The sequence below is a fragment of the Vespa crabro genome, chromosome 8, assembly GCF_910589235.1.
Source record: "Vespa crabro chromosome 8, iyVesCrab1.2, whole genome shotgun sequence".
Lineage (NCBI taxonomy): Eukaryota > Metazoa > Arthropoda > Insecta > Hymenoptera > Vespidae > Vespa > Vespa crabro.
The window spans coordinates 1,518,493-1,526,675 of NC_060962.1; the positions used below are offsets into that span (position 1 = coordinate 1,518,493).

At 28.6% G+C, this 8,183-nt stretch overlaps 2 protein-coding genes across 5 annotated transcripts; one reads left to right on the plus strand and one right to left on the minus strand.

Annotated features, from left to right (window-relative positions):
- Window positions 1–406: 406 nt before the first annotated feature.
- On the minus strand, window positions 407–5,414 carry LOC124425852 (probable ATP-dependent RNA helicase DDX5). Of its 3 annotated transcripts, none has more exons than XM_046966829.1 (7): window positions 5,089–5,413; window positions 3,870–4,130; window positions 3,563–3,800; window positions 3,151–3,431; window positions 2,574–3,067; window positions 887–1,129; window positions 407–783 (listed from the first exon to the last, which is right to left on the minus strand). In XM_046966829.1, coding segments are annotated over exons 1-7 (1,845 nt in total). In that variant the 5' UTR covers window positions 5,091–5,413; the 3' UTR covers window positions 407–457. The 3 variants fall into 3 exon arrangements, with proteins under 3 accessions (XP_046822785.1, XP_046822786.1, XP_046822788.1); XM_046966830.1 differs by lacking the exon at window positions 5,089–5,413 and adding an exon at window positions 4,845–5,043; XM_046966832.1 differs by having other exon boundaries at window positions 666–805; window positions 5,089–5,414.
- Window positions 5,415–5,643: 229 nt separating this feature from the next.
- Window positions 5,644–8,102, plus strand: LOC124425853 (RNA-binding region-containing protein 3). Of its 2 annotated transcripts, XR_006942592.1 has the most exons (7): window positions 5,644–5,886; window positions 6,017–6,496; window positions 6,588–6,732; window positions 6,797–7,303; window positions 7,393–7,546; window positions 7,627–7,844; window positions 7,919–8,102. XR_006942592.1 is itself a non-coding variant. In XM_046966833.1 (6 exons), exons 1-6 carry the CDS (start codon window positions 5,866–5,868, stop codon window positions 7,784–7,786), a joined length of 1,467 nt encoding a protein of 488 aa, XP_046822789.1. In that variant the 5' UTR covers window positions 5,644–5,865; the 3' UTR covers window positions 7,787–8,102. The 2 variants fall into 2 exon arrangements, 1 of the variants encoding a protein (XP_046822789.1); XM_046966833.1 differs by having other exon boundaries at window positions 7,627–8,102.
- The last annotated feature ends 81 nt before the right edge of the window (window positions 8,103–8,183 follow it).

An 8,183-nucleotide genomic window follows, 5' to 3' on the forward strand; every position in this document is an offset into this window, starting at 1 on the left:
ATAAACTATTAACAGAATAAACATTAGGCATTTACATTTTCGTAAAGGATTTAAAAGTAGGTTGTTTCTAATATACCTACTGAAATAGTACTTACACCATTTCCTTCACAAAATGTAAACTCATTTAAGTTTTTTAACTTATAACATAGTCGGTAATCCGTCTTATAATACCAATTATATCTTTTTCCCTGTTTTTTTTTTTTTTATATTTTCGATATACGGTATTATTAGTAATTAAAAAGTCACACAATATAATAAAATATTTGACTTAGAAACATACTATTAATTCTAGATAAATGTTTTACACATATCACATTTATCAATACTTTGCTTTCATGGGATCTATTTTATCTTGCAGCAAAGTACATTGTTTTTTACATAAATCGAACCACATGTGCTATAGAAATATACTTTACACTTTTAATAGCATGCTATCATTAATAAGTTTAAATTGGAATTAATATGCAGCACCTCTATATTGATAATTATTCCCATAATTATCATTACCTCCGTAAACTTGAGACATATTTTGACTATAACTTCTCTGTGTAGTATACCCATAACCAGTATTTGGACTAATTGAATTATTTTGTTTTAAGTTACTATAACTAGTATAATCTGATCCTGAGTAACCACTTGATCCAGATTGGTAAGAATTGTTAGAACGAATACTTCCTCGTCCTCTGAGAGTACCACTACCACGTCCTCCTCTACAATCAATATTTCCACGTCTTCCACCACTTCTGTCTAAACTTCCGGATGAACTACAAAAACGTTTAGCACCTAAAATTTGAATATACATATACTAATATTATTCTAAATCAGTATTTGTATGTAATTAACTTTGAAATAAATAGTACAACAAGACATATATATAAAAACACACTTCTGTTTCCAAAATTTCCTGATTTGGCCATTTCTGCCATTTCACTCAATCTTGGATTAATATTTTGTCCAGCTTCTCGTAGCACTTCTATTAGGTCTCCTGCATGTTTCATATTATGACTGGTGAAAAATGCATAAGCTGTTCCTGTTTGTCGTCTACGACCAGTACGACCAATTCTATGTATATAATCTTCTGATGATGATGGGTAGTCAAAATTTATTACATATTTGACATCATCCACATCTGTGAAGCAGGATTAATTAAAAGTAATAAAGCTGATGATATTTATAATGAATAAATAGATATCTTCATATGTATAGTTATAATTACAACATAAGTATTATTTCTGTTCTTGTTTGTTATTATTAAGAAAGTATAATAAAATAATAAGTTATCAAAGTAAAAAAAATATACAATGATTACATTTATTACTTTACCTGTTCTTAATTGTACAATTAATTTTTAAGACATTTTATCACATGTCAGTAGTAGTGATTTTGTAAGACTTCTTTATTTGAACTGATCATCTTATAATATATCTTTTTAATTAAAATTAATTCAGACATTAAATTATTATATAATTTTACTTATTAAATATTTAATAATATTTATATGTAATAATTAATATTATGTTAGAAATAAACTACATTTTCATAAAGTAATATGCAAAAACTTTTAAATAATCAGTCAATAAAAGAAGTTTGAGAATCACCCACCTTTTGTCAGGTATTTCCGAGGTAAAATCAGCAAGCGTAGTGCTGCTTGCTTTTTAAGTAGACCAATTTTTGTTGTTTCATTATGGAAATATATCGTTGGCCTAGAGATTAGACAGACACAGCGGTGGTGTCTGGTTTTGGGATAGAGGCAGCATTTTACGGTTTAAGCCTGAGTGCATTGAATTTATAACTTTTACATTTTAAATAAGAGGCACCAAGTACAAAGTTTCGAAAATGTACTTGAGAATAAGTTATGAAAATTATAATAATCAAAGATAGAATATATTATGTATGTTCCTTCAAAAAAAGATTAATTACAATTCCTTTATAAGAAAATGTAATTTTCATATTGATTTATATAATATAAGATACTATTATGTTGTAGGACATATAATCATAAGATATCGTTATTATGTAACATGTAAACTATACCGTGAAGTATTAATCATGGTAAATTATAATATTTTTAGCACAAGAGTTAATAAATATATTCTAACATAATAAAAGTAAAAAAGAAATTTAGATAATCACTGTGTCTGCCCAATACTGGCAGTACACCACATTGTGTTAGGGAACTCTGTGCCTCTGAAAAAGAAAAGCAGACAGACTTAGTGGTAGCTTGTGTGCATTTCAGAGCCCCACATTTAAAAGAAATTCATTCTTTACTTTTATTAATATAGTACAATGTAGTAAAAAATAATGTTGATATTTTTTTATCTTTATTTTTTGTATTTAATTTAATGAACGATTTAATTAAAAAATATATAGTTTTTAAATATATAGGGCTCCAAAATGTAGCTTAGAACAATAATCATAATGGTTCCAATGCATCACACATTGCTACACTCACAGCTGTCGGCCGGCCTTACTGCAATAACGCATCACTGGCTAATCCAATAAGTGTTGCCTATTCCCAGATGTATGCTACTTTACTATACCTACAAATGGATGATAAATTAAACTGTACACACCTAAACCTCTTGCAGCTACGTCTGTTGCAACCAAGATCGGTGCTCGTCCACTACGAAATTCCTGCAACACATGATCTCTTTCCTGTTGATTTTTATCACCATGAATGCTTAAAGCTTGCCATCCATCTCTTCTAATATTTCTTGTAATATCATCAACTTTTCGCTTTGTTTCTACGAATATTATAGTTTTATTTTCTTTTTCAGTTCCAATTTCTTGAAGTAGCCTATATAATTTAATATCTTTCTCAAATTCTTGACAAACATCTACAATTTGTACAATGTTATGATTGGCTGATAAAGTCAATGATCCAATATTAAGGTGGGTATAATCAGTTAGAAAATCTTCAGCCAAAGCTCGAACTTCTTTTGGCCATGTTGCAGACCACATCAATACCTGCCTGTCAGGTCGTATTTGTTCAATAATTTTACGAATTTGAGGTTCAAATCCCATGTCTAACATTCTATCAGCTTCATCAAGCACTAAATATGTGCATCTGTTAAAATATCGTCAGAGAAAATGATGCATTTGTTTCTTTTAAAAAAAAATGTGAAAAACAGAAATTCATTCGGTGTTTACCTGCGTAAATTTGTAGTTTCTCTCTCCAAAAAGTCAATAAGTCTACCTGGTGTAGCAATGCATATCTCAACACCTCTTTCTAAATCATGAGCTTGTGGTCCTTTAGGTGCACCACCAAAAATACATGTGTTTCTTACAGCTGCCGATTCACCGAAACAATTAGCAACTTCTTGAATTTGTTGTGCAAGTTCTCTCGTTGGAGCCAATATCAATGCAATTGGACCATCACCTTTACTTAACCGTGGCTGATGTATAATATGCACAATTGCAGGTAAAATATACTATGAATAAAATAACACGTATATATAGTTTCCATAATAACATGACATTTCTTTCTGAGTGTTCGTAGGTAATTTAAGCATACTTTAATATTTCACATCTGTAATGAATTAAGACTCTTTATTTAGCTTACTCCAAGTGTTTTTCCAGAACCAGTTTGTGCAATTGCAACAAGATCTCTACCACTAAGCGCTATTGGCCATCCTTGTGCTTGAATTGCTGTAGGTTGTGAATAACCTTGTCTACGGATTCCTTCCATTACATAAGGTGGAAAATTACCTTCTTCAAAATACTGAATAGGATTAGGAACATTAACTCCTTTTACAGTTATTTCTGCATTTTCACGAAATTGTGCAACTTCTTCCTTTGATCTATTATCATGCATATTTTAATATGAGAAATTTATCAAAGAAATAATCTAGTCGTATAATAGAACATACCTGTTTCTAACAGCAGGATGTTCAATATAAAAATCCTTTCGTAATGGTTCTAAAGAGCGAGCATCCCAATTTACTTTCCTTAAACTTCCTCCAGGTTGTTTTCCCTTTAGTCCACCCCGTCCAGTACTAACACTACTTCCTCTTCCTCGTCCATTAAATCGACTATTAACATTTCCTCGACCATTATCACTACTTCCTCTATTACTTCCTCTACCACCACCTCCTCTGCGACTTCTGCCTTGATCTCTATCTCTGTTATACCTACATTATATATGAATACAAAATGAAATAAGAATAAAGTCTCATTAACATTAAAATTTTTTTTAACAATTTTAAATATATTATAGATATAAATCCTATAGATGAGATAAGAGATCAGAATGATAAATAAAAGATTATGAAGAGATATCATGGTTATAATAATACTTTATATTTATACTAGTGTAACACAATATAATTATGTTCTCCCAATTTTGTTAGAATTCTACAACTCTACATTGCTCTTTCAGCACTAACTACTCTTAACAATTGTAAGAATATCTTCATTCTAAGAGACTGGACCAAAAATGAGAAGACTCCATTCTTTATAGAAGATTTTAAATGAAAAGTCCCTTCGGTTGATTAAATCTGTGCATTTTATAATTTATCGGTTCTAGATCTAGAACAATATTTATTTTCTTACGATCTAACAATAATTTCAACAATATTGCTTTGGGCAGAAATCCTATATAAAAGCTAGCGCATGTTTTACACTGTCACTAGCATTAGAAACAAAAGAATATTCCAATATTTATTTCAAGCTATACTCTGTCTCTTTTCTCAGAATCATATGCCTTAGTTTTCCACATTCTATAATTTTATATATTTACTAAATAATTTATGAAGGAGAACTTGTAAACATTGATAAAAATATTTCTTGAAAATACTATTAAAAGAAAATCTGTAATTAAATGATTAAATTAATTATGTCATTACATGTTATTTTAAATTGAATGCATAAATCACATAGGTTTACTAAATACTAACTATACGATATATAAAATCGGCATTTCAATTATTGATTACTGATGGCTGCATTACGGTTCTGCGACAGATTCTAGATATAACGAAAAATAACGCAAGTCAAATATAAATCGAATATTTCATGTAAAACTGATTAAAGCTATTTTTCAAGGAATCATTTTTGTAACAAAAAACCGAATTGACATACTGTACTTACATATAGAAATCCAAAAATTTCTACCGCGGCAAGCAACAGATTAATTCACCTTTGGAGAAAGTCCCGTACAAAACGAATCGATAAATTGCTACCAGCGAATAAAGGTGAATATCAACGATTTTATAAACCTCACCAAGTTTTAATCGTTAAAATGGACTTTAAAGAAAATGTTTCGATAGTTTATAAAATCGCGAAGATTGGTAAACGAAAATGAGATTATTTTTGTGTTAGCCGGTGAATCACTCAGATCAAATTGACAAGTGAACTTCCGAAAGTAGTTCCGTGTAAACTGTTACCATGACATCGCGGCGGAGTAATACACTGGTTCACATTTGTGAGTCTTCTTGAAATCCATATTTCCCAATGTTTGTCAGAGATAAAAGATGGCGCTCAAGCATAGAAAGTGTTTGTTGACTGATTTTGAATCATATCAATTAATAAAATTATTTTTAATTGTTTTCAATTGTTTATTTCAAATTTAATGTAAAGATTTTATATGGTATTTTTATCATTCGTTGTAAATTAAAAATCTTATATTCATAGCCTAATTTTTATAATCTCTATTAAACAATTCAAAATTGCCGCTAGTAATTAAATCGTTCATTGATGCCGCTATATTCTTACGTATTGATGCTGCTATATTCACATTAATCTATGCTGTGAAGCTAGGCACATAAATTAATACATATTTGGTCTATGATGCGGCGAAGATAACTTTGCAGAGTATACAACTTTCATGAACATTGGAGATCTATTCTTCATATTTTTGAAGTCATAATGTCATCTGAAACAAATCATGTTAGTGATTTCAGTTCTTTAGAAATAATTATGATAATATATAATTAAATCTAACCATGTCTCTTGTATCTAACCTATAGTAAAAAATGTAATAAATATACCATAGATGAATATACATTCGTATTTTCAGATATTTGATACTCTCAAAGTACTTCATTTACCATCTTATCTTTCTGATCAGCGACGAAATGAATTATTTCAAAAATATGGTGCTATAAAAACACGTACGTTACGGCCTTCTAGTAAATATACTATAACTTTTGTAAAGTTTCCATCACATAGTTTAGCAAATGAAGCACTTTTACGTTTACATCAAATAAAAGTCAGAGGACAGTACTTATCAGTAGAATTTGCTAAAAAATCTATGCCAATACAATTTTCTGAAAATGAAATTCATTATGGAGATATTATGAAGGATGAAATACATAAAGAAACAGTTAATAAATCTCATTTTCAAGCTTTTTTAAAACGGTTGTATGGAGGATCAATGAATCAAATTTTTACACAGCCACCTCCACCAAATATAAAATATAAATATGCACCACCAACAAAAAATACTTTGTTAAGAATAATTATACAATTATTGAAAGAACCAGCTTTTTATACTCAGGTATTGTAACTCACTTAAAATCTTTATTTTGTGTATTATCAACATTTTATTGTTAATATTTTTATTATTATCATTTCATGATATATTTAAGGTGTTACATTTAATGAATAGAATGAATTTACCTCCACCATTTGAAGAACTAGAAGCAGAATTTCCCATATTAAAAGAAATTTATGATATTGAGAAATATAAAGATATTTTAGGCGAAGATATATTTGAATCAGTAAAAGGGAAAGGTAAGTAATTTTAAATTTGAGATATTTAATTCTTAATTTAGTTCTCTATTTCTTAATGCATTAGGATTTTTACAAAATGATAAAAAAGAAAAAGAAACTGATGAAGAAGAATCTGAAATAGAATCTGATGAAGATACTAATGTTAAATCCTTACAAAATGTACCTATAAAAAGGAAATGTCTACAATCTAAAAAACGATTAAAAATTCCTAAATTTATTAATCCTGCAAAACAGCCAACAGCACCTACTTCTATTCAAAAAACAATCAGACCAGAAGACATGTTTGAGTCTGTACAGCTTGGTGAATCTAAAAGTTTAAAAATTGAATTGAAAACCGTTGACAAATTATTAGAAGGAGTGGATGTTTTATCTGAACATAAACTTGATAATATTCAAGAAACACAAAGTGGATTTGGATTAATGTTTCCTACCAAGAATATCGAACATGCAAAACAAAATATAAAACATTCTTGTGAAGAATCTTTTGAAAAATCTTCTGAGCAACCACTTGAAAAACCTTCTGATTTTATTACAAAGGAAGAATTAGCATCAAATAGAATATCAATTAATGGTAAGAATATATTTCTAATCTTATCTGTCACTTATACAATAATAGAAACTTTGAATAAATGAACTGTTCCTATTCTATATATCGCATAGATCAAAGACTTCTTCCTGTTTTCAAAAATTATCATGCTGGAAAACCAACAAATCGATTATATATAAAAAATCTTGCAAAACAAGTTGAAGCAAATGATTTGCACTATATTTACAAGAAATATGTAATACCAGGATTACCAAATACTGAACATGAGTAAGTTGTACAATATATGTTTGATTTAATATAATTATATACCAGATATATATTTTAATCATAAAAATCTATTATCATAGGTATAATGTTCGTCTCATGCAAGAAGGTAGGATGAAAGGTCAAGCATTTGTCACATTACAAAATACAGCTCAAGCACAGTTGGCTGTACAAGAAACTAATGGTTATATCTTAAAAGAGAAGCCTATGGTTGTACAGTATGCTAAAGTATCAAATAGCTAATATATACCATATATTAGCTAATATATACCATATATATATCTCACAGGATGTTCCTTTTGTATTTATAATTATATATTATTCTTTATATCCTTTTTTTTATCTTGAGAATTGTAAATAATAATTTTATTCTAGAAACAAATTATAAACCAATATCATTTTGGGTCAAAAATTTTGGTGAGATCAATAAACTTTTCTGTTACGGGATTTTTTAAATTCTACGGAGAAACAATCAAATTGAAGACTTATTGTAAATACAACAAAGAAATCAGTAAATATCATTGATATGTTAATAAATTAAATAAAAGTATTAAAAAGATGAGTTTCTCAGGCAAAAACAATTATGAGAGAATGTTTCGATAACTTAAGGCAAATAAAATAAAATTTTTTGCATGACTGA

Excerpts from the sequence above, each read along its gene's own strand:
- LOC124425852 (XM_046966829.1), bottom strand. Across the intron at positions 1,130-2,573 it reads CGTAGCTGCAAGAGGTTTAG|ATGTGGATGATGTCAAATAT; the intron begins GTGTGTACAGTT and ends CCTGCTTCACAG. Across the intron at positions 784-886 it reads AGGAAATTTTGGAAACAGAA|GTGCTAAACGTTTTTGTAGT; the intron begins GTGTGTTTTTAT and ends TTCAAATTTTAG.
- LOC124425853 (XM_046966833.1), top strand. The coding sequence starts at position 5,866 with ATGTCATCTGAAACAAATCAT. Across the intron at positions 6,497-6,587 it reads AACCAGCTTTTTATACTCAG|GTGTTACATTTAATGAATAG; the intron begins GTATTGTAACTC and ends GATATATTTAAG. Across the intron at positions 7,547-7,626 it reads TTACCAAATACTGAACATGA|GTATAATGTTCGTCTCATGC; the intron begins GTAAGTTGTACA and ends CTATTATCATAG.